Source organism: Mesocricetus auratus, unplaced genomic scaffold (genome assembly GCF_017639785.1).
Source record: "Mesocricetus auratus isolate SY011 unplaced genomic scaffold, BCM_Maur_2.0 Super-Scaffold_100009, whole genome shotgun sequence".
NCBI lineage: Eukaryota > Metazoa > Chordata > Mammalia > Rodentia > Cricetidae > Mesocricetus > Mesocricetus auratus.
In genome coordinates, this window is record NW_024429193.1 from 28,331,239 (window position 1) to 28,357,220 (window position 25,982).

General features: G+C 41.9%; 1 protein-coding gene across 4 annotated transcripts in view; it reads left to right on the plus strand.

Moving 5' to 3' along the window:
* Sec24b (SEC24 homolog B, COPII coat complex component) overlaps positions 1–25,982 on the plus strand; it is a 78,732-nt gene that overhangs the window by 20,763 nt on the left and 31,987 nt on the right. Inside the window, exons 3-6 of one of the 4 annotated variants that reach the window (XM_040751791.1) lie at positions 59–202; positions 3,109–3,231; positions 13,123–13,227; positions 25,427–25,507. In XM_040751791.1, the coding sequence (XP_040607725.1) occupies positions 59–202; positions 3,109–3,231; positions 13,123–13,227; positions 25,427–25,507 (453 nt within the window). The remainder of the gene's footprint in view (positions 1–58; positions 203–3,108; positions 3,232–13,122; positions 13,228–25,426; positions 25,508–25,982) is intronic. The other 3 variants (XM_040751792.1, XM_040751793.1, XM_040751794.1) reach the window with 3 other exon arrangements.

A 25,982-nucleotide genomic window follows, 5' to 3' on the forward strand; every position in this document is an offset into this window, starting at 1 on the left:
CTGTGGGTGAATCGTTTCTTGTCCTCAGTTGCAGACTCTCTATCTTGCCCTGTTACAGAAAATGTCCAGCCCCCCAAGTCCAGCTCCATAGTGTCCACAGTCTTGCCAGGACCCTCATCAACAAGAATGCCTCCTGCTCCGAGTCACCCGGTTGGGCCTTTGCCCTCAGCTCCACCAACCCCAGAGCAAATGCAGACCAAAGGTATGTGAGAAGCTGGTTAGTTTATGTATATGTACACTCACATCTCAGTAGATGACTTGAAACTGCCAAACTGTATAACCATAACTAACTGAAAACATGAAAAAAGTAATTTATAATCTGAACTCAAATATGACAGTTTAGTCTTTCATGTTAATTTATTTGATTAGATATTCTGTGTAATTTGGATTCACTAATCCTTCTGTCCTGGGATGTTGGAATTTCTTTCATTAAACCATTTAGACTGTTTTTCTTTTTAGGGTAAATCAACCATCATCATCTTATTTTAGTGAACCTTTGTGTCTTGTTTGAAGATTTCTGTGCTTGTCATAATTGTTAATCATCCATAATTTGGGGGGGGGTTGAGAGGTCTCAAGGTGGAATTGTAATCTCTACTTGCACCATTGGCAGACCATGCAGTTAATTTAATATTCTAAAACAAGGAAGTGACAGGATTAGACGTAGACTGTTTGAATCTTGTTTCTTCGCACTGTCCTTTCTTTCCCAAGTTTTCTTGGTTGCTTTCTATATGGCAAAATTCCAAAAATACTGATGTTTCTGCCTAATGTGTATTTCATTTGATCAGAGTTTGTATTTCTAGTTCACTTGGACTATTTTAAGGACTGTACTTACTATGTGTGACAATCTCTAGCTTTGACTATGAAAAAATCTGTTGTGTTCTGAATCTTCACTGTTCTGAAAAAGCACTGTAAATCCTTAGGCTGCTTTCACTGCTTCTATTTGTTGAGTGTTTATGTGGCCAGTGGAAACCTTTGTATCAATTGATCAGATTATATGCTGTAAAATTTCTTACTTAATTTGAAAGGAATCAATGCCAAAAGTATTTGTTGGTTCCCAAAGCCAGTAAGCCTAGGCATAGAATCTAGTTCTCCTCGGTCTTTCCTTCCAGAGGGCACAGTGATAGGAAGCCTTGGCTTAGCATGAGCTTGAGCTCTGAATGGTGCCTTTTGTGTCTTCTCCATTGATGGTGTCTTCAGTTAGGGTTTTACAAAGCACTTTGCCCCTAAACAATCCCAGAATTTCCTCCTTGTACATCTTAGAAAGCCAAGAAGTTCCTAACATTTATTGAATAGTTTCAACATTCAAGATACTTTGTATTCTTTCATTTGTTCCCATATGAATCATATAGCACAAGTCTCTGTTTTGCAGATTAAAGAAGTGAGAGTCATAGAGTTGAAGTAACTTGCCCAGGATTATAGGTTAATAAGTAGCAGAGCAAAGATTTTATTGTTGTTGACTGTTGACAAAGTCTTCATTTACCTAAGATCAGCTACTTGCATAAGTAACAGAAAAATATAATGCTGGAGGTGTGTGAATTTGTAGTTCTTATTATTCATTTGTTTTCTAAGTAGCAGATTGCTGTTTGCCTTTGAGTAGATCTAAGGTATAACCTAGTTGTTATGTGAGTCAAGAATTCTGTTGTTGTGCAAGTTATAGTCTGAATGAATGGAGCTCTTGGAAGAGGTGTAGCACTCCATCTTTAAAGAGTGTGTTGGGGGTCATGTGACCACTACTGCCATCTAGACCCCAAGCTCTATCTCTGAAGACTTAATAAACCACCCACACATTGAAAATACCCAGGAAGCATCTGTACTAAGCATATGCAGCCATAGAACTTGTTATTGTTCCCTAAACAATACAGCAGAACAAGTATTTATATAGTATCTACTTTGTATTAGGTATTTTAAATAACTAGAGAGGGTTTAAAGTATGTGAGAGAATATGCATAGATTATATACATGTACCATACTATTTTATTAAGACCTTTTTGTGGAAGCTAGGCATGGTGGCACGTGTAGATTTTATTTTGTGTGTGTGTGGTGTTCATGTGTTTATGTATGTGTTCTTGAATGAGAATGGAGGGTGTGCACGGTAAGTCTGATGGATGTGTATCTCAGTAGCTCTCCACTTTAATTTGAGGCAGGATTTCTAGATGAACGTGGAGCTAGACAATTCTGTATAGTCTAGCTAGCTTACCACACTCCAGGAATACCCTGTTTACTGGAATGTCCTCCCCAGTGCTGGGATTATAGGTGGCTGCTCCTATGGTATATGGGCTCTGAGGATATGAACCCTGGCCCTCATGCTGGCACTTTATCTTCCCAGCCTCCACATAGAATTTTATGCAGTGTATCTGGGAAAACATCTGGTGACTCTAGAATACATTCCCATTTGTTTTCTTAAAAATCAGGTGTGAAGGCACCTTCATTGACTCCCAGTGCCCAGAGTAAGACAGAGTCTGACCTACATAGGAGGAAGAAACCAGGGGTTGCAGATAGAAAGCCAAGCCAGCGTCAGCTGCACTTCAGGTGTGAAGCTAATCTGGCTTACATGAGACCCTCTGAAAAAAACAGAGAGAGTAACTGATAATGATTTCAGATTATATACATAAAACAGTGGGAACAAATATATACAGCATTTATGATTATGCTCATGTCAGGACTTAATGCTTTCAACAAGCATTTGAGGTCGTAACTGCCCCATCATAGAGATTAAGTGAAAGACTGTCAAGTTAGCTGTGGGAAGCAGATGAAGACCTGAGTGAACGTGTAGTGTTTAACACGAACACGTGCATACCAAGACTCCAGTGCCTCAGGGGATTGGCAAAGCCTCCCCTAGCTCAGGCTCAGGGAAATGGCAAGGCCTCCCCATGGTCTGAGCATGAATGTTGGCTGTGTGTAGAGAGCCAGACTGCTGCCTTACAGGGACCTCCTCCAAGACTAGCTAACCCCCCTCCTCTTGCTTATGCAGACAACATGCTGAGTTTCCGGGTTGCTTAGTAAGTGCTCCCCATCAGAGAGAGCAAAGCCTACCGGATCTCCGCTTTTCTGTATGTGTGTCTGTCGTTTCTTCAGTGTCTGTAGTTCTTCATTCCCGCATCACCCCAGTCAGGTTTCCAGGACCTAGCCATGCCGGATGTGGCAAGTGGCGCCTGAACAGAGACCCTGGACTGTGGGGAACTTGCATCGGTCGAATGAGGGAACGCCCCCCAGAGAAGTTCGCAATTAAAGGTAAAGGTAAAGATAAAAATGAAGGTAAAGATGGGGTGCAATGATAGGTGTTAGGTGTAAAACACAGGCAGGCAGAATCTAGAGATGGGCAGTCTTATGTTAATACTGTGAAGGAGGTTGGGGCTGTGAAGTAGTTCTTAGACTTGTTCAGGAGACACGCCTTTGGCTTCCAAAAGAAGGGACAGAGAGTTGGACTACTTGGGAAAAGAGAGGGAAGAAGCTAAGAGACACAGGACTGAACAACCCAAGTGTATTCCCATTTTCTCTTACAGTTTTTAGAGTCTTCTATGTGATTCCATAGATCCATAGTTGTTTCCTCAGAGAAGGGTAGGCTCTGCAGAATTAGATGTGCCTGGGCACAGAGGCAAATTAAATTCACAACGGGGCTCACCCTGGCCTACCTCATGCCCTGGATCCTAGTACTGAGCAAAGTGATTATGAGGATGAGGACTCCCAACCCAGGGTGAAACTGCACTTTGGGTCTGGGCTGCAGTGACTTTTAAGGGGACACAATGTCACTTCTTTATGGCAAACCTTGTTAGGCTGAGGTCTGAGGAAGACACTAATGGTATTGTTTTCTCATGTTTGAGCAGACCTGATGCACAGAATTAAAACCACATTGTGTGCTATCATGAGACTACCTTTTCAGTCCTTAGAGGAGACCAAGCAAGCCTGTGGGCCTGTGGGCCTGTAGCCTGTATACCTTCGGGCATGTTCAGTGCATCCTCAGTGGCAATGCCCGGCCTCCTGATTGGCTAAGCATGGTGAAATCTTGCCTCAACCCAGGAGGTTAGCTGCTGTTCAAGGCTGGGTTTCGGATTATGTGAGGACCAAGCACAGTGTAATCCAGCCCATGGAGCTGCTATGACCACATGCATGTTCCTGTGTCTAGACTTATGAAGGAACCAACAACCAGTTACACATCCCTTGAAACTTACCAACCAGTTAACATAGCTACCTTAAGCAAAGAGAGAATTGCCCTCTAAAGGGGAAAACCTTGTGGAGAATCTTGGGCAGAGCCAGATTGTAGGCAGCTTTGGCCTGGTTATTTTAACCTATGGTGCCTCCGGATGGCTGACCCTGAGGCAGGAAAGGTGCTTACCTGTCACTTGGCTTTTGAAAATGCCGACACTTACTTGTAAGGAGATGCGTAGGGATTACAGTTAAATTGTATGTGGACATATATCCTAGCCACCTTCAAAAAATGTATCTTGCAGCAGTCCTTAAGTAAGTTTTATGCTTGGAAGGGGGGGAATGGTGCCTGTTACATATATGGAAAAACTGAACATTTTACATGTGATTGCTGCCAGATGGATTTCAAATTTTAATAAAAGCATTCCCCTTTCTCTCCATCTCCTGTGATCTGCATGGCCTCCCAGATTTATACCTGAGATGTCAGAGAGGAATCTGTTGGGCTAACAAATGCTGTTTACAAATGGGTATTCATCAGCAACCCTCAAGAGATCCTGGGAAGTAGCTGATATTTAAAACACTAGGCACTGTCACCCTGAGTGTCCCTACGAATAACCCTCAGCCACCAAAATGCACCATTGATCAGCTCTATTAGGCAGCCTTAGATAGCGGGGGTTGAACCTCAGATCCACCACCCCTAACATGGGACAGGTTCAAGCCAGCAGGCACAGTAGGACTTAAATTTAGGCAGTAACAGCCAGAGCCTACAGGGACTGCAGATTCACCCAGGGGTAATAGATGGCGATTGTACAGGGGGAATTAAGGTTCTGGTTCAGTTACCCCAAACTTGTTTTGGTACTACACCTAAATTAAAAATTGTACACCTAGAGATATTCCCTAATACTAAGCAAAGAAAGGTGCTCATGACTTAGACCTATAAAGATTGGGGTTTTGGGTCTTTAAACCATGTTACTGAGTACAAGGAGTAACAGAAAATTACCCAGAAATGATGCTGAACTTATGTGGTAATGCTTTTCTTGGGCGTATTGATACAAGAAAAGATGTGCCTGTGATTGTGGAATGATACACTGGCCTCCAGCATAGCCACTTGAGTCAATCACAACCAGCCTATGGGGAGTCGGCAAGGTGTGGACATCATCACAAAGTTCACTGTGATTAGATGTCAGGATGCTGGAGGTCATCAAAGTGCTTTAAGCTGTATGCCCTGCCCAATTTGCTTGTGATTTTATGGGGCTGACATATCTGAGCCAAATGGGAATCTTTTTATATAGCCAAAGCCATACTATTATTAGATAATACACCAGGGATTTAATCCTTTATGGGGTTTGGGTAAAATACAAGTTGCAACTACTCCCATAAATCCTCGGGGTGATTATAAAAGGCTGGGTGTAGTGGGGTGTCTCATGACTTCTGGTTTTCACTAGCAGCCTTGCTCAGTGCTACACGGCATGCCTGATGGAAATTCGCTGCGCAGATCGCTTGGCCATCAGAGAAGCTCTGAGTAGATCAGTGACCACTCACAGGGGAAAAATTGCCTCTACTGCTTTGGTGGAGAAACAGTTGCAGGGCAGACACATAGACCAGCGCCTTAATCCCAGAACACCCCTGTCAGGAAATCAGGCAAAAAGAGGCTGTTATAGGATTTAAGAGCTATAAACAAAGTTATGCAGGCAGTGGACCCAGGACCACCGTCACCTACTGCTATATCATCACGTTTTTATTTCACTATAGCTGACTTAAAGTTTTGTTTTTCTCCATTTGGCTACATCCTGGCTATCTTGAAAAGTTTGCTTTTACCTCTCTCCTGCCTAATAATAGTCTGTCTGCACAGTACTTCTTCGGGGTGTGAAAGCAGCCCTCCCTTCTGTGTGTTAGGACTTTGTTGAAATACTAAGGCTCACTGTATGGGTGATATTCTTACTTCTGAACTGGCAATGAACTTTGTTGGTCTCAAAAAGAGACCTTTAGACGTGTTTCTCCAGAAAAGATTCAAAAGGCATCTCCATTGTGGTACCTAGGTAAAATTACAAAGGAGCATGCTGTGTGCCCTCAAAAGCTGGAAACTTGCAAGGATTTTCTCAAAATTCTTAATGATTTTCAAGGACTAGTTGGGAGATGTAATTGGCTCAGACCTGTACTTAAGCTTACTAAGAACTTTCTCCGTTTTCCCAAAATTTAGGAGGGGACATGGGATCCCTGTTCTCCATGCCATACTGCTTTTGAGGCTATGATGGCTCTAGCTGTGTGACAGTGGCTGTGTCCAGGTACATATATGTGTGCCAGGCATGCCTTTTTCACTAGCAATCCTGAAATCACCCATGACCCCTACTGGGGCACTCTGGCAATTGCAGAGCATTATGACATAGTTGGAAATAGGGCATTCCTTATCCTGGCTTTTGAACCTTTGCTATGAGTTGTTGGCAAAATTAATCTCAAAGGTCCTCAAACACACTGCAGGAATGCTAGGTAAAGAGCCAGAAGTAAATACCATCCCATATTCAGGAGATCAATAACATTGGCTCTGGCTACAGTTCACTGCCTGGCCGTGCTCTTTGGCAGATTACCCTTTGGCCAGCTTGATTCTCATCTTCCACCATCCAAGATACACTTACCATATATCCATTCATAGGGTTGTTTTCCTGAGGTCATGCTTTAGCTAGAACTGTCTTTACAGACACTTCTGACAGCGCTATAGCTGCCTACCACTCCTGCTTGGTTCTGAAGTACAGTGCACTCAGTGAGCTCAACTCTGCAGTCTGCATAGTTTTGAATGATGTTGCCTTCCCTTCTGTGAATGTTTACAGCCAGTGCTCCTATGTAGTAGGAGTCAGGCAAGCCTGTGTAGTTCAGGCACCAGATCAAGAGCTGTACCACCTCTTCCAAGGTCCTGAAACTCGTTTCCATGTCAGAACCCTTGCTATGTTTGCCATATTTGGCCACATTCAGCTCTCCCCAGGCCATTGGCTGATGCTAATGCATGACAGTTAAGCAGTTCTTTCCAGCCTGTCAAGTATGATGGTGGCATTGACCCCGGAATGTTATGTCCCAGTGCTGTCTGGCAGACGGATGTTCTTCATGTTATCTCCTTCGGGAGAGTAGTTTGTGCATGTTTCTGTTGTGTCTGTTTTCATGTTGCTTATGTCCTGTCTACTCAGGGAGGCTGCCAACATACTGTTGCTCATTGCCTTTTGTCTTTGCTGTTATGGGCCTTCCACAACACCTCAAAATGAACAGTGCTCCTGCTTACACCTTTTCTGCATTAAAAACTGTTGTGCCCAACACAAAGTAGCTCACAACATGGGCATTCCTTACAGCCCTCAGGGACCAGTGACTCAAACAACAGTTAGAAGAGCAAAAGGAGGAAAATTTCTGCCCCTACCAAGTCTCTAAACAGGGCTTTATTTACATCAAATTTTAAACCGTATAGAAGATGGCCTTATGGCCAAAAAATAGTGCTGGTCACCAAAGGACAGGGAAATAAAACCTAAGATGCTATGGAGACATGTCATGACAGGAAAAGGTCTGGCCTGTTCCCCGTGCTAATGTGGGGAAGAGGGTATTCTTGTGTCTTCCCTGAAGGTGTGGAACAGCCACTTTGGGTACCTTCAAGGCATCTAAAGAGTTGTGGATGCAGTGAAGTTCCTGGTTGCAGGTGTGAAGAGACCGAGACCGGAGCCCACAGAGAAACCCAAAGTGTGGCCCTTGAAGCCAGTCGAGCGCTCTCCAAGGAGGAGGCCTCCTGCACAAACTTCAAGGAGGGCGACACCACCAACGTGGGGTCAGATAAAAAGGCTGATGCAAATGTCGGAGGAGGGAGCACGAGGCCTGGGGTTGGGAAATAACCCAGCGGCTATATTTCTGATGTGTCTGGTAATCATATCTATCCAGGTAAGTCCAGTCAGGGGAAAAGCCTACTGGACCTACAGTCCCCAACCGCTGCTTTTTCATTTAGTGGTGTGGTCACACTCTTCCATATCTGTTTATACTGATGACAGCCTCTGTTGGGGAGAGTACCTCTGTAAATACCTGGAGTCCTGGTGGGCTATCTCCAACTGTTGGGGGTGAGCTACAACCCTTAGATACAGCCAGACTTTAATGTCACACAGGTGACGGCTGACACGTGTGTTATAGCAGCCCCTTATAGCAAGAGCAGATAGATATGATTGGGGACTGAACTGGGGCCTACCGCTGAGTGTTTGGACCCACAGTCACAGTCAGGATTCGGCCCAATTATGTCAGCATACCTAGGAATGCAGAGGGCTATAGAAAATAGTTTCTGCTAAAACACAAAACAGACCTGGACGAGCTTTAAGCTTCGGGCTGCTTAAGCTGTTAGGACGTTCCTTTCGCATTTGTTGGGCACAGCGGCTGTTATGTTCTTCCCTCTTCTCATCCTTGCAGTCTGGTGTTGAGCATTACAGCGAACCACCTCTGGACTAAACGTGGAGAGTCATCGTGAGCACCTAAGAAATAAGCAAGGGGGAGATGTAGGGAGCAGAGGAAGGCCTAAGTGAATGTGTATTGTTTGACATGAGCACGGCCATGTCAAGGACCCAGTGCCTCAGATCCTTGGACATGGCAAAGCCTTTTCCGGGTCAGGCTCAGGGCCAAAGCCATCCCCTGGTCCAAGAATGTTGACCGTGTGTACAGAAAGCATCAACTGCAGCTTCCTCCTCCCAACTGCAGCTTCTTCCTCCCAACTGCAGCTTCCTCCTCCCAACTGCAGCTTCCTCCTCCCAACTGCAGCTTCCTCCTCCCAACTGCAGCTTCCTCCTCCTCGATGTTTACAGCCTGAGACTGTTCCCTTACAGAGACCTCCCACCAAGACTAACCCCTCCTCCTCGTGCTGTACATAATAAACATGCTGAGTTTCTGGGTTGCTTAGTAAGTGCTCCCCATCAGAGAGAGCAAAGCCTACCGGATCTCAGCTTTTCTGTATGTGTGTCTGTCATTTCTTCAGTGTCTGTAGTTCTTCATTCCTGCGCCGCCCCAGTCAGGTTTCCAGGACCCAGCGGGCCTGGGCATAGTGGTGAATAACTTCCTAATTGCTAACAACAAGAATGCGGCTGACCTAAATTGAGCCCCAGAATCGCAGTTGTTTGTTTGCTTTAGACAGGAGCTCACTATATAGCCCTGATTGACCTGGAACTTACTGTGTAGACCAGACTGCCCTTGAACTCACACTTAATATCCCGGTACCTCTGCCTCCTGAGTGCTGGCAGAGTCCAGTGTTTATCTGCACTGTCACACTGCTCATCTGTTGAGTATTTCTTACTGTTTTTGCTTTGCTCTCACAGGACACTTTGAAAGTGCATAGTTCTTTGACAGTAGTGGTTGCAGGCCAATAAAAACACACTCACTCTCTGTCTTAACCCCTGTCGCCTCACCAGAAGGGGACCATGCCAGAGAAGTTCTCTTTCTAAAATGCTTCGCCTGTACCTGAGCATCTTCAGAAAAGGAAGTCTTAAGTTTAAGAAGTGAGGACACTGTCTTTGTAGCTACACAGAGAGATTTTATACCTCCGTGCAGTATTTCAGAGTTAATTTTAGGTGAGTCAGGGCTACTGTGTCCTTTGTAACATGGGGGGAAGGCTGTTAGCACGGTCCTTCTTCAGATGGAAAAATAATGCCATCAGAGTGGGCATTTGAGTGCTTACTGTAAAGCTGGCATTTCATGTGAGCCTGTGAGAAGTCTTCTAATGCCTGCTGCTCTAAAGATAACCCTAGGAAAGATCAAAGTTGCTCTGAAATCAAAACTCTTGAATTATAAATAAATAAATTAATCGAATGCCGTCTGCAGTGGGATTGCTCTCTTGAGACCCATTCAGTTTCTTTTCAGCATAGCTACAGTGGGGACAATAGACATAGATAGCTTTTGTTAAATTGTGCAAAGGATGTGTTCTGCAGAAGACCTGTAGTCGTGGGTAATTTAGTTCAAGTGTGCTTTTCGGTATCACTGCTCTTGCTGGGCTCAAACCTAGGGCACATGCAGCTTGGGCATGTGGTCCATGTCAGCTGCATCCCCAGACCACAGCAGTGAGTGTGGGTAGGGCAGGTTATGTGTTTTCTTTACTGTTTATTTTTCAAGGAGAGTATGAAATTCCACTCCTGTGTCCGTAGCTTCGATTTCCCTGTATTCCAGAAGAAATTCAGGAATAGGAATTGACAAGGAAAGTGGATTTATTTAGTTTTGACACACTGAAAAGGAAAACAAAAGAAGTTTTTCTTCAACTTCCTTAATATCAGTATTCCATGTTTAATAGGAAAGATGAAACCCACAGGAGATATGCCTGAAAAGGTCCAGGCATTATCAGAACAGTGAGATTTTTCTGAGAGAGCTCACTAGGAGAACCCCCCAGAGAAATCCTGATTTGGGGGTTTATTTCCTGAGTGTTCCTGTTGACACTGCTGCCGGGCAGTGGCCTCTTACACTCTGGAGTCTGTTATCTGTGGTGCTCTTCATGACGTCACGTCCTGGGAAGTGCTCTCTGCCTCTTGCTCTCACTAAACTCATAGCTTGTAAGTCTTGGCTAACCCAGTGCTTTAGAATGTAAGAACGGTTGCTTTTGTATAGTTCTTTAACCAGTTTTGAGCTCTAAGAGGCAATGTTACGGTCTTACTTTACAGTCGACCTAACCCATGAGTATGCTTTTCAGCTCCTAAAGAGGGTTTGAATAGAAGCATTGTGGGATTCCTGGATGCTGGAGTTGGTTATGGAGCAGTTAGCTGCTTTGTGGCAAAGGCTCCCCAGTGGGTTGCATTCTGAATGTATTCTACATACCTGAAGCAGGACCTTTACATTTGGAGTGGTCTTATTCCAAAGCTATTATCATTATTTTGTGGTTCTGAAATGTCATGTTCTTATCTATTAATATTCCTAAGCTTTTAGTGGAGCTTACTTGAACAAGCAAAGGTAAGCTAATTTCTGAAAATATTAAAAGTCATGGTGGGAAAAAGGTATGTGACATTTAGTTAATACAGTAAATGGACAACTACAATATATTCTGAAGTCTACAGTACATAATATTATTGTCTTACTTAAATGCTTGTTTTACTGAATTAAATAGTTGCTATGTGAATTTTTGTCACTGTTTAGCCATCTTATTTTCTTTCAACTAGGGCTTATAGTCTTTCCTAATAATTGAAATAAATCTGTTTAAACCTGGAGGAGAGGAAAATATTTTACAATGTATATATAAGTTGCTTTGTATTGTGACTCTTTGAGTAGCATCAACAGACAACCATACTGATGCAGTCATCAAGACTGGTTCTCTTCTCACTGTTTTGTTTCCTGGCTTCTCTTTAATACAACAAACAGAATATTCTTTGTCTTGTGTCATCTTTGCATACACACATGTATACCTTTTAGAGTGCACTGCTAATAGCCCATTGAGGAAGTGTGACATTTTAAAGTAAGTCATTAAATTTAAGGATTTCTTCTGTGAAAAACCTTTTGCTGTTGATCTGTTTAATCATAATTTCTTTGTGTATTTAACTTATGGTTTAATATTAGCTAAATTTTCATTTTAAGTAGGTGGTTAGAGGACCATGCCACTGAATTTGGAAGACTTCAATTTGTCATATAATTCATAAACCTATTTTATATTGAGTTTTACTTTCTCGGATGAGTTACTGCTGTTTTAACTGTATTGAATGTTCCAGCTAGCCAAGTGTGATAGTTCACCCCTGTAATCTTATCACTTAGTTTGCTGAGACACAAGGAGTACTGTGAGTAAAAGACCAGTCTGGGCTATAGAGTGAAACGAGCTGAAAAAATAAAAAAATAAAAGCAAAACAAACCCCAAGTCAGCAAAGCTAGCAGATTTCCCATGATGCTTTGTGTTAGTGGGAAGAACAAAGCGTTGCTCACCTACAGATTAACCTTGACTTTCCTCCGAACTCAAATGTGCTTGTTAGCCACTTTCTTACTCTCAAGATGAGTTCTGTTTATCCACATTAACCAAAAAGGCCACCCGAGAAGTAATGGCGAGAGCCCATGAGGCGACAGAGCCTGTGATTGGTGATGCTCCGTTGTGCTACCAGCGCACTGGGCGTTTGTGGGGATCCCAGCGCTGTGTCTGCAGATTTTCCTTTTCAAATAGAGCTGTGAGATTTTCCTTGTAAGCATGTGTTTGCTCCTATCTATTAAGTGTTGTCATTTTAAAGTTAGATTACTTGTATTTTCCTTTAAAATTTTATGGATGTTAATTTTCTTGGCTCTATCAGATTAAGTAATAATATGTAGTCACTGTATGACAAAGGAAGTCGTTCACAGGGAGCAGCACCAGGCTGTGTGTCTTTTCCACGCCTTCTTGGTGGACCTCAGACATACTGATGCTATTTCACACCCACATGTAGGCTGCAGGGTCACCTACGGGACTGGGCTCTCACGAAGTGCACTGCTGTCATTGTGAACTTAAGGACTACAGTATCCCCACTGAGCAGAGAACTGTGCTCAGTACAGTTTTTAACTGTCATTCTTTTCCGTTAAGGCAACTGAGTTACCACCAAGGTGGCATTAGCATGCAGAGGGAACCTAGTACTGAATGTGTTTAGCATGCTGCCATATAAATTTAGTTCAGTAGAAATTATCACTGTCCACCAGGAAAGCATGCTCTCCAGGGAGGTTCACCACCACAGCCACAAGGCTGAAGAAGGTAAATGGAGATGAGCTCAAAATATTTTCTGAGAACACCACTGTGGGTTCCAAAGTCAGCATAATATATGGTACTTTTTTCATGCTTAAACCAGTTAGTTCAGATTAAAACTGCTTTACTAAACAGCTTTGCATAGATTTTTCTAATGGTTCCTGTTTTGATAATAATCTGCTGATATTAATATGCATGCTGGGATGTTCTTTGGAATGTCAGTTCTTTCTCACTTTTAATGTAATGTCAAGATTTATTTCCTTGCCTTTCCTGTTGGTTTGACTCTTGTGTTTGTGCTTTCCACTTTACAGGCATGCAGTATGGTGACTATGTTAATAATCAAGCTAGCTCCACACCAACTCCCTTGTCATCAGCTTCCGATGATGAGGAAGAGGAGGATGAGGATGAGGAAGCAGGTCTGCTTTAGCTTTACAGTTTCCATCTTCCCTGTTTAAACTGTCTTTATTTGCAATCTTAGCCTTAGAAAATGTCTGAAGATTGAGCAGCTCGAACAGCTCAGTTTGGGTTACAGAGGTTGGCTCACTTGACTGGATCACCTCTTTGATGATGGTTGAATGTTTTCTTCTTTTAGACATGCCTGTTCTTCCCAAGCTGTGTGCAAAGGAGTGAGACCTGATTGAAGCCCTGCTGATTGCTGTAGCACCCTTAGGAACCATGTTTTCTGCTTTGCATGCTCCTCACACTAATCAGAATGAGCCATGTGGACTTTGTAATGTGATAGAGAAGAAGATGCTGTCCTCTGGGGTCTGGGTCCCCTGGGCTCTCTAAGCGTATACTTAGAAATGCCGCCTCAGTATTTTCCTGCTCCTGCAATAGTATTTCATATCACCTTCACTAAAGAAGGTATATGGTTGCGTGGTGACAACCCACTTCGTTATATTTTTAAGCTCGATAGGTAAAACACTTAAAAATGAGTTTAGTTCTTCCACTAATATTAACATTTGGAGAGTAGATGAATAAGTAATGCTCATTCAAGTTACTTTGTGTGACCACAATTTTCTTTCTATATATTTATTATTGATGAGAGGATTTGCTACAATTTGTCTAGTCAATAGCTGCTAATCTGTGCATATGCTTTAAAAGTATTTGAATCTTTAAACATGACTTGAGGGGGATAAAATAAGAGATACCAGTTAGGAAGAAATTTTTCTTAATGTATAAAAAGTATCATTTATACATAGATCTAAAGAAGAGGTAGACTGGAGAGAATTGTGTACTTGTTTTGGAATATGGAACTTATCCAAGGACTGTAGTAAAGCAGAGACTCTGGGATTACAGCACCAAGCCTCGGATGAGTTTGTGTCGGCAAGCACTACCTGTGATGTGATGGCTCATCTTGATGTCAATTGGACATATTTTGGAAGAGGGACCATTGGCTAAGAATTGCTTCCATCAGATTAACCTGCAAAGCTAATTAACTGGTTAAAATGTCAATGAGTATATAGGTTGGAAAGTTGCAAGTCTCATATGTAACTCTAACGTATCTTGGGCTATCTTTAGCCCCATAAATAACCATTTCTTGCCCACCTCTGTGTTAGACTTAACATGCCATGACTAATAGATAAAAATCCTTTGGATTCTACTAACTTATAAACAAAAGACCCAAACCCCTAGTTTCTACCAACCAAAATAGTGAGGAGAATGCTGTCAGATAGTATCTGAGATGTATAACTGAGGTCCCCTACCCCACCTTTAAAAATCAGACTACTTAATGTTTTCCAAATGTATTTGAAAAATGTTTTCCTTTATTACTTTGCTCTATTACCCTAAAAATTTCATAGAACTGTTAAAATATGGAACTTGAAATTTAATATAGCTTGATCTGTGTTCCTGGCTATACTCACTTATAATTGGCTACAGAATAAACATATCTTGTCCCCTTTAAAAAAAAAGTATCATTTATTTTTCAGAAATGTTTTAAATTTTTTATTTTAACATGTTTTCAGATTTTTGAAGTTTAAAAGATATCCTCATATATATTTGCCCAAATGAACCACCTTTTAAAATAATTCTTCATGTATTTTTCCCTTTATTGTCTGGAAGTAAACCACAGTTTTTAGTAATTGTCCCAATCTCACTTTTTATAGCTGTTTTCAGGGCCTAGGATCCAGTCCATAATAGTTCATAGAACTTAGTTGGTAGATCTTCAATAGCTCTCTGTCTATATAAAACAAACAAAAGCAAAGCTTTCGGTTCAAAGGGAATAAGAGAGAATTTATTCAAAGCCGAATGTGAGTAACTGGCTTAGGAACACAGACTCGGGTTATCCTAAATACCATATTCCCTTGTTAACGGTTAATGGGTTCATGAAGTTTTGATAGTCACAGAATAAAGGAAGGCAAATCAAGGTGTTTTTCAAATGTATGGTGGTGGATTCACAGCACAGTGGGGATCCTCTGCTGTGGGGCTCAGATGGGATCTGATTGGCATCCTTGTTGCGTTGGTGGAAGCTTCGAGTCTCTTTGTGAATCACAGAAGGGTTTGCCGAATAAGTCACTGTTAGGTCATAGGCGAAGGTGGGAAATAAATGGCTAGTAAGGAAGTGGCTTCCCGCCTGTAGTATCCCTGCTTTCTGAAACTGTCACTCAGTCTCTAGCTTGTTTCACACAGGTGCGACTTGTTTTGGGGATCATAACAGTTTTTACTTTTTATTGATGCTGTTTTGATTTATTGAGGCAGAGTATCATGTATCCCATGTTGGTCTCATATTGTCTGTAGAGTCAAGGCCGGCCTTGAACTCTTGCCTCCACCCCTCAGCTGCTGGCATTAATTCCATGTGTTCATAGCCACACTGGTCTTAGAGCACACGGCTCTGGCAGGATTTCTAAAGCAGTGTTGTATTTGCAGTGCCCCTGGAGATGTCTGTTAAGGTGGCGTCTGCCACACGAATGCCGTCAAGTCTCTCTTTGCCCTGTTGAAGCTAATGAGTACTTTGGAGAGGTTTTTTTTTTTTGTTTTGTTTTCGTAATTCCGTGTGTGCACATGTGCTGATGCATGGGGTCTGTGCACAGAGTCAGAAGAGTGCTCTGGATTTCTTGGAGCTGGAAGTGCAGTAATGCAAGGGGTGTCTGGCTTGCTATGTCAGTGCTGAGATCTGAACTCTGGTCCTCACTGCTCAGCAAGTACTCTAGCTGCTGAGCCATCGCTCCAGTCCCGAATACTGCGTTCTTTATTTAGCTGTTACCCAGTGTTTTAGTATTCATTAATACTTTTAAACTCTTGGGGTCCTACATTGATGAGTTGGATTTATTTTTATAAAGACCCCTGATAGCATCTTGTTCTGGATTTGGCTGCTGGCACTGCCTTCAGATGGGCTCTGATGTCTTTCTTCCTCCCTGGTAGATCTAACACTGTTTGGACATGGGGAGATAGAAAGGGAAAGCGAAGATTCCTTGAGTCTCACTGGTGCACATTCCATGTGTGTCTGCTACACTGGGTGAATCCTGCCAGTCCTGGGTGGATGCTATTATAAAACCTGTTGTTAGTCATAACCAACGGGTCAGAGATGTGGGCTGTACACTTTTTCTCAACCAGTAGCTGGTGGACATGGAGTCTCCCTTTACCTTTTCTGCATGTTTTGTGTAAGTTGTGTGGAAGCAAAGCCTCTGTCTACACAGTTAACTTAAAATTGAGTAATACTAGTAAATTTCTTGGTCTTCGTTGACCCTGGAGGACAACTTAGGCCCTTTCTTCAGGCTTCAGTGTTTTCATATTTTCCCAGCTTCAGGGATCCGGTGCTATTTTTATTTCCTTTTGAGCCAGGATCTGTCTCCCAGGCATTGTTCATTTGGCCCCTTCTTTGCATTGCGTCCTGAGGCTGTCACTCCTCCTCTTTCTCTGCTTTGGTCTTTTGCAAAGCTTCTTCAAAAGCTGGGACAAAGCCAATATAGACAGAGGGGGATATTCTTCTCAAGAACTCCATTCAGAGGTGTGTCCCCCACCTGGCCTCATCATTCTTAGGCTTCCGGTGTAATGAGACTGAGGAACCTAGAGCTACCTAAGGTGTATAGGAGGTTAGTCCACCAAGACTGTTCACTTATCTAAAATTAGCTTTCACGTCAAAATGAGACTGAGGAACCTAGAGCTACCTAAGGTGTATAGGAGGTTAGTCCACCAAGACTGTTCACTTATCTAAAATTAGCTTTCACGTCAAAATGAGACTGAGGAACCTAGAGCTACCTAAGGTGTATAGGAGGTTAGTCCACCAAGACTGCTCATTTATCTAAAATTAGCTTTCACGTCAAAATGAGACTGAGGAACCTAGAGCTACCTAAGGTGTATAGGTGGTTAGTCCACCAAGACTGTTCATTTATCTAAAATTAGCTTTCACCTCAAAATGGGCCAGATGGAACTCCCCTAATCTGGAGGGTGAATCTGTAGCTGCTAGACAGCTACAACCTTTTCAGGATCAATGTGACTCAAAGGACAATTCTACTTCCTCATGATAGCTTGTAGTTCATCCTAGATGCACTAGAAATATGTAAGATTACTTTTTGACCCCATGTTTAAGGTACATGCAAAATATGAATGATCCTTTGTTTAGATTTGGTTTCAAAGATTACATACATACATACATACATACATACATACATATTCCAGAATCTGAAAGAAAAATTTTAAACCAAAACCTTTCTGGTTTCATGTATTTTAGACAAATGTTCAGTCTGTCCTTTTGTTTTAAAGAACAATAGAGTGGCCTCCACAAATGCCTAGGATAGGGAAACAGCATTTATAACTATAGTACTACCTGAAAGGGCAGTGATATGGGACTTTAAATGTTGCCTTACCTGGGGAGGAGATGCTTTCTTTGTACTGGCCTAAGGGAAAGATTACACAAGTGGAGAAAGGAAGTCAGGCCTTGACCTTGAACACAAGGGAAAAGGGAGGTGTATTGGTTGGTAGGTGTTTGGTGTAACTACATTGAAATGTAAGAGGGAGGGTCTTGAGAAATGAGGATGTGGGCCAACTATAAGCCATGGTTTGAAGGGTTACAGTTAGAAGGTTTGTTAGATGTTTTTCCTCTAGGATTGTAGTGAATTCATGGAGATAGATGTCTTTAAGCATGTTCAGAATGTCAATATACAGGTTTCATATATGTGTTTGTATGTGTATGTATAGTGCAATTCTGACTGGTGTTGGCAGGGATGGTAAGAATGCACTAGAGGATTAATTATTAAGTTGTATCAGAGTTCAACTGTGTTAACTGTTCCTGACTCTTAGTAGTCCATTTGTGATTACAACTGTCACTGCTTTGATACTGTGACAAGACTTGGATTTCTGAAAGTAAATGAGCAGATTTAAGATCTAAATAATTTAGAACAACTGTTTTTTTCCTCAATATATGTTTTTATTTAAATTAAAACCATGAATGCTTCACATGTCAACCCCCGCTCCCTCTCCCACCCCTCCTCCCTTGCCCCTCCACCAGCCCTCCCAGCCCCATCCCTACATCTATTCACCAGGGAGGGTGAGGCCCTCCTTGGGGGGATCTCCAAAGTCTGTCATTTCATCCAGGGAAGGACCTAGGCCCTTCCCCATGGGTCCAGGCTGAGAGAGCATCCCTCTATTTGGAATGGGCTCCCAAAGATCATTCATACACCATGGTAAACACTGATCTACTACCCAAGGCCCCAGTGATTTCTGTGGCCTCCTCACTGAGACTACATTCATGGAGTCTGGATCAGTCCCCTGCTGGCCTCTCAGCCATCAGTCTGGGACTCAAGAGCTCCCCCTTATCCGGTCAGCTGTCTTTGTGGGTTTCATCATCATGGTCTTGACCCCTTTGCTCATCACTCCTCCATCTCTGTCACTAGGTTCCAGGAGTTCATTTCAGTGTTTAGCTGTGGGTATCTGTCTCTGCTTACATCAGTCACTGGATGAAGGTTCTAGGATGGCATATAAGGTAGTCATCAACCCTATCATCAAAGTAGGTAGTGTAGCCTCTCCACTATTGCTTAGTTTGCCAGTTGGTGTTATCCTTGTAGATCTCTGGAGACCTCACTAGTGTCAGCTCTCTCCTCAAGCCTATAATGACTCCATCTATTATGGTATCTCTCATCCTGCTGTCCTCTATTCTTACCTCGACTCAACCTTCCTGCTCCCCCATGCCTTCTTCTCCCCTCCTCTTATCCCCCTTTCTTTTTCCTGGTTCCTTCTCCCCTCCCCCCTTGTTCCTAATCTGCTCAGGAGATCTTGCCTCATTCCACTTCTCTGGGGTATCATGCATTTCTCTTGGGAACCTCCTTGTTTCCCAGACTCACTGGCACTGGGATTGTAGGCTGACACTCCCCTGATCCATTTCTAAAATCCATATATGAGTGAGTACATACCATGTTTGTCTTTTTGTGACTGGGTTACCTCACTCAGGATGGTTTCCTCTAGTGCCATCCTGCAAATTTCAAGATTCCATTGTTTTTTTCCCCGCTGAGTAGTACTCCATTGTGTAAATGTACCACATTTTCTCTATCCACTCTTCAGTTGTGGTGCATCTAGATTGCTTCCAGGATCTAGCTATTACATATAATGCTGTTGTGGACATAGTGGAACAGACATCCTTGTTGTGTGAATGGGCATCTTTTGGGTATATGCCTAAGAGTGGAATTGCTGGGTCTTGTGGTAGACTGAGTCCCATTTTCCTGAATAATCTCCATACTGATTTCCAAAGTGGCTGTATGAGTTGGCACTCTCACCAGCAGTGAAGGAATGTTCCTCTCTCTCCACATCCTCTCCAGCACAAACTGTCATTGGTGTTTTTGATTTTTGCCATTCTGACAGGAATAAGATGATATCTCAGAGTTGCTTTGATTTGCATTTCCCTAATGGCTAGTGATGTTGAACACTTTCTCAAGTGTCTCTCAGCCATTTTATACTCCTTTATTGAGATTTCTCTATTTAGTTCAGTCCCCCACTTTTTAATTGGATCCTTTGGTGTTTTGGAGACTTGCTTATTGAGTTCCTTGTAAATTTTGGAGATCAGTCTTCTGTCAGATGTGGGGTTAGTGAATATCTTTTCCCAATCTGTGGGCTGCCTTTTTGTCTTGCTGACTGTGTCCTTTGCCTTACAGAAGCTTCTCAGTTTCAGGAGGTCCCATTTATTAATTTTCAATCTCAGTATTTGTGCTACTGGTGTTATGTTCAGGAAGCAGTCTCCTGTACCAATTCGTTCAAGGGTACCTCCCACTTTCTCTTCTAAGAGGTTCAGTGTGGCTGGATTTATGTTGAGATCTTTGATCCATTAGTTTTGTGCATGGCGATAGACATGGATCTATCTGCATAGAACAACTGTTTTTATAAAAGTAATACTTGAAAGTTTGTAGCTATGGCATTATTAAGATGGGTACTATTGGGCCGGGTGTTGGTGGCGCACGCCTTTAATCCCAGCACTCGGGAGGCAGAGGCAGGTGGATCTCTGTGAGTTCGAGACCAGCCCGGACTACCAAGTGAGTTCCAGGACAGACTCCAAAGCCACAGAGAAACCCTGTCTCGAAAAACCAAAAAAAAAAAAAAAAAAAAAAAAAAAAGATGGGTACTATTTTAACCTTTATTAAAATTTTTTTCATATACTATTATTTTTAGGATAGTCTTTCTAGATCCTTCCCACTGTGCTCCCCACCCTGCTTCAAGGGCTTATTCCTTATTTTTTTTTCTCTCTCTGTCTCTGTCTCTGTCTGTCTCTGTCTGTCTCTCTCTCTCAGAAGGAAAAACATAAAAAATGAAAATCAGAACAAACTAAAAAAGAAAACCAGTAAGACAGAAAAATGAAAAACAAAAAGCACACAAAAAATGTAGTTGATTTTGCCTTTAGCCAGCTACTCCTAGGTCCACGAAGTGACATTCCATTGAAGAAATTGGATTTTCCTTTCTTAGGAGATGTCAATTGCAAATAGCTCTTTGTTTAGACGTGGAGTTTATGTCCACTTCAAAGTGAGCAAGTTTTTAATATGCTAAAATTTTAACATCTGGCTTGCCGTGAAAGAGCCTCACATTCGGGATTAGATAGAAGTGTCGTCTGTAATAATTTGATATGGGTATCTTCTTTGGCTTTATTTGTTTTCAAGAACAATTATTTGAGATTTTGTTATTAATGTTTTTAAAGCATTCACTTGTATGTGGGGTGAATGTATGCCACGGCACGTTTGTGGAGGTCAGAGGACAATTTGTGGGAGTCTATACTCTGCCCTGTCATGTTGGTCCTGGGAAGTCTAACTCAGGTTATCAGGTTTGGATGAAAGAGCCTATTGTATGTAAAAGTCAGGAAAGGGTGTTGAATCTCCCGGAACTAGAACTTCAGATAGTTGTAAACCACATTGTAGGTGCTAGGAATAGAACTCAGGTCTTCTGGGGCAGCAGGCAGTGCTCTTGACAGCCGAGCCATCTTTCCAGTCCCAGAGTTGTTAATTTTGTGCTTGAATGTTTGTCTGCATGTGTGCACTGCATGTGTGCCAAGACCCAGGGAGGCCAGAAGAGGGCACTGGATCACCTGAAACTGGAGTTATGGACAGTTTTAAGTCACCATATAGCAGTGGTTCTCAACCAGTGGGTATTAACTGCATAGGTGTCATATACCAGGTATACTGTATGTCATATATTTATATTATGATTCATAGCAGCAGCAAAATTAGAGTTAGGAAGTAGCAAGGAAAATAATTTTATGGTTGTGGGTCACCACAACATGTGCAACTGTATTAAATAAAGGGTACTGTTGTTAAATGTATTGTGAAAAGTGTATTAGGAAGGTTGAAAACCACTGATGTAGTACAACTGGCTTAGACTCAATTTGCTCTGCCTCCTGAGTGCTGGGCGTGCATCACCATGCCCAGCAAGAATTATTATTTCTCAGTAGTTACACTTAAACCAATTTTTGGTCGTAGAGTATACCATAGACTGTTTGTTGTTGATGTTTGTTCTCAGACAGGATCTCACTATGTAGCTTTGAGTGGCCTGGAACTCACTATGTAAACCAGGTTGACCTTGAGATTTGCCTACTTTTGCCTTACCATAGTGTTTTATAGCAGTTTTATTGGGGGGTATAACTCATACCATAAAAGTAACGTGCTAATTCATTACCCATCACTATTCCAGAACATTCTTACCACCTCAGAATAGAAACTGTTTATATTTTAGCAGTCACTTTGCATTCTCCCTTTCTCAGCAACACATAGCTCAAACAAATGAGGTTTTTTTTTGTGACTTTCTCTGAGCATAGTAAGGCTCATCTGTTGTTACTTATATCAGCACTTCATTTTCATTGCTCAAAAACCATTCCATTTTGTACATCACTTTATTTCCTTATTCCTGAGTTGGTGGACATTTGGGTTGTTTCTATCTTTTGCCTATAACTAGTCTTGCTACTATGAACATTTGTCAGTAAGTTTTTGTGAAGGTTTATTTTCATTTATCTGATGATGTTTCTTGGTCATATAGTAATTGTATTTTTAGAAATTGCCATATTGTTTTCTAATGTGGCTACACTATTGTACAATTCCATTTTTGCATCCTTACCAAAAACAAAAAAAAGCTATTACAGGTTCCTTTGGTTCTTACTGTCTTGGTGGATGTGAAGGTGGTGGTGTTACTGTATTGACTCCCTTTGCCCTGATAGCTGATGATGCTCAGCATCCTTTCATGTGCTTTCTGCCTTTGGTGTACCAGCATCATGGAGAGTTTGTGCTCCCAAGAGTTGTGTGGTTGTAGTGAGCACTTAAGCCGTGTGCATTTTATAGTACCTGCCCCGTGCAGTGCTGCCGCACTCTCCTCTTGTGCTGCCCAGCTTTGTGGTGTGCTAAAGAAGGCTGAGCTCAGTAGGAGTCAACTTTTTTCACCCCGAGAGCCCTGTACGCATTTAGCTGTGACTCCTCTTTTTGCTCTCCTCTTGGCCCACAATGACTACTAGTCTACCCTCTTGACTCCGTAGATTTGCATGTCCTAGGGCTTCCCTGACATGAAACTACAGTATATGTGCTCTTTTTTGTCTGGCCTTTTGTCTTTAGTATGTTTTCAAGATTTGTTCATATTGTAGCAATTATGAGAACTTAATTCCTTTTGACTCAACTGTAGTCCATTTGCTAGATAGCACATTCGGTTTTATTCGAGTTACTGTGTTTTTGTTTGTTTGCTTGTTTGTTACTTGTTTGGAGAAGAGGTCTTGTTATGTGGCTTAGGATGGTTTCACACTTGATGATCCTTCTACCTCGGCTTTCTGAGTACTAGAATAGGCATATGCTACCACACCTGTGTACACACACACACACACACACGCACACACGCACTCACGCACGCACGCCAGTGCTATAATACTTTGTAATACTTTTTGTTATATGTTAGTGACAAGATCTCACTAGGTATCCCAGGCTTAAGCTCAATATTGAGCCTCCTAAGTCCAGGATTATAGGGGTGTGCCACTGTGCCCAACACTGAGAGACGTTTGGCCCTGTACATCAATCAGCATTTTGCTTGAGTTGTATATGTAGACAAACAGTAAGAACCATTCCTTTCCATTCTTCATTAAGAGAAGTGGCATATACACATAGCTTTTTATTTAACCACCTAAGATGGATGCTGTCAATAAATAGCCTTCCAACAAATAGTCAGACTTGGCAGCAAGTACCTTGACCTACTGAGCCATCTAGCTAGCCATATGCTTGCTGGGGGTGCTAACCGATCCAAAGTTATATAGCAGGTAAATGACATACTCTGAACTTGCAGTTTTCTGCTTTGAAGTCATATTCTTTGCTGAGAATAAAATATCCCTATATAAATAATGGTTGATTATGTCCTTAGTTAATACAGTTAATTCTTAAGGTTATCTGAACAGTATTCAGTGAAGGATGGTTATACATGCACATTCTTTTTACATCACAGTTAAAAACCAGGCTAAAATGTAGTTCAAATTCTGTCAACCTAGGTTTTCAATAAAAATCAACTGATTTTTATATACAATGGAGGTTTTTGTTTTTGTTTTCACCATAGTGTTTAAGTTGTTTGCAGGGAAAAAAATGAATGTAATTGGAGATAGTCATATCAAGTGAATTTAACTAATCATAGGAAAACAAAGTTTGTATGTTTCCTCTCATCACTCACTATATAGATGTATAAACTCATGCACATATAAATTACATGAATGTGAAAGTAAAATTGTCTGTGTGAACAAAGGGACTAATGGAAGGGGACAGGTGTGGTAGAATGTGCTTAATATATAACAACATATACTGGATAAAAAGGTAAAATAAATACTTTTGTTGAAAAAAACCAAAAAGAAAAATTGAAATCCTGGTTGTATCTCCGTTAAGAACCAGGAATAACCTCTGTGCCAGAGAGTTTTGTCACTTTGGTCTCAATAGAGCGGCCATATGCATTCTCTATACTGTCTATCAGTGTATACCCAGGTGTTTTTACCTGAGATTCCCAATGAAGTATTTGTTGAGTGAATGAATGAAAGAACTGTATCTTATGTTCTATTCTCCCATGTGTCCTAGCACCACTCAGCTTTTCTTAATCTAACCGGTTTGAATGGTCACAAACAGTAAGTTCTCATTGTCTGATGTCTGTGTTCACTAGCATGGCTTCCATTTATATTCCCTTATTCAATATGGTGGGTATTGTTTGATCGATATTCTGCACATGGATAATTGGAGGCACAAAAATACTTCCCTGTTATGTGGAAGAAACTCAAGCCATAAAGTCTTCTTGTTTTATATGTATGAATGTATTGCCTGCATGTATATATGTACCATATGTGTGTTCATAGAGGTCAGATGAGGATATCAGTTCCTCTGGAACTGGAGCTACAGCTGGGGCTGCCATGTGGGTGCTGGGAATCGAACCCAGGTCCTCTGAGAGAAGGTCTCTTAACTGCTGAACCATCCATCTCTCCAGTCTTTTGTCTTTTGTGCTATGCTAAAATCATCTAATCTAAAGCTTCCTAGTAGTAATAGAGTGTATTTGATACCTTGAGATTGAGAAATGGAATATTTCAAGTGTGGTTGCATTACAATATCTGCTAGCCCCAAATTTATATTTGCTTATTTTTAGAGTTTGATGTTTAGTCTTGAAGTTAATGTGTGTCTAACCGAATTTTATTCCACCCGTCAGCTGCATTCCCCCCCCCACCATTATTTGTTATTCTTTTGAAATAATTTTTTTATTACATTTGTGTATTTGTTGGGGTGGGCATGTGCCTGCCATGGCCAGTATGTGGAGGTCAGGGTGCTACTTTCCAGAATTGTTGGATAGTTTCTCTCTCTCTCTCTCTCTCTCTCTCTCTCTCTCTCTCTCTCTCTCTCTCTCTCTCTCTCTCTCTCTCTCTCTCTCTCTGTCTCTCTCTCTCTCTCTGTCTCTCTCTCTGTCTCTCTCTCTCTCTCTCTCTCTCTCTCTCTGTCTCTCTCTCTCTCTCTGTCTCTCTGTCTTTCTCTCTCTCTCTCTCGTGTGTGTGTGTGTGTGTGTGTGTGTGTGTGTGTGTGTGTGTTTTCAAACATCAGCCATTTTAATGTTTGACAAGAGTTGGGAATTCTCCTAGTTGAGCAGAGCCATCTTGTTCACGTGCAGCAGTAGCTGTAGATGAACTTTGAACTTAGCAGGGTCTGCTTTTCCTCTCAGGTGTCGACAGCTCCTCTACCACCAGCAGTGCTTCGCCCTTGCCCAACAGCTACGATGCCCTGGAAGGAGGCAGCTACCCAGGTACCTTATGTCCAGTTTGCGCACTGTTCATTTAAGTTACTGGCCACGTAGCAAAAGCAGGCTGCATTTTTAACAAAAGGTGGGACGTTTTCCTGCAATTTTCAGCCTTAATACTGTCCTATGATAACTGTGCATGTTGTTTCTGGTGGCCTGAAGAAATTTTTTTCTTTCTTTAATAATAAAAACAACAACAACAACAACAAAAAACCTAATAGGGAATGGTATTCTCCTTTTAAAAACTAGTCCTTAAACTATGATATTTTGTTGGTATTCATAGGTCTTTGAATCCCTTATAGCTAACTCTTAGTATAATGTATTTTTTCCCCTGTAGCTCCTGGTGCCTCCACTTGTTAAAAAGCCACTTGGGAGTAGGTCTTAGGTGTATCACTTTTTATTTTATATATGTGTATAAAAGCTTTGCCTACATACATGTGTGTATTATGTGTGTTCCTCGTCACAAGAGGGGGTTGCACTT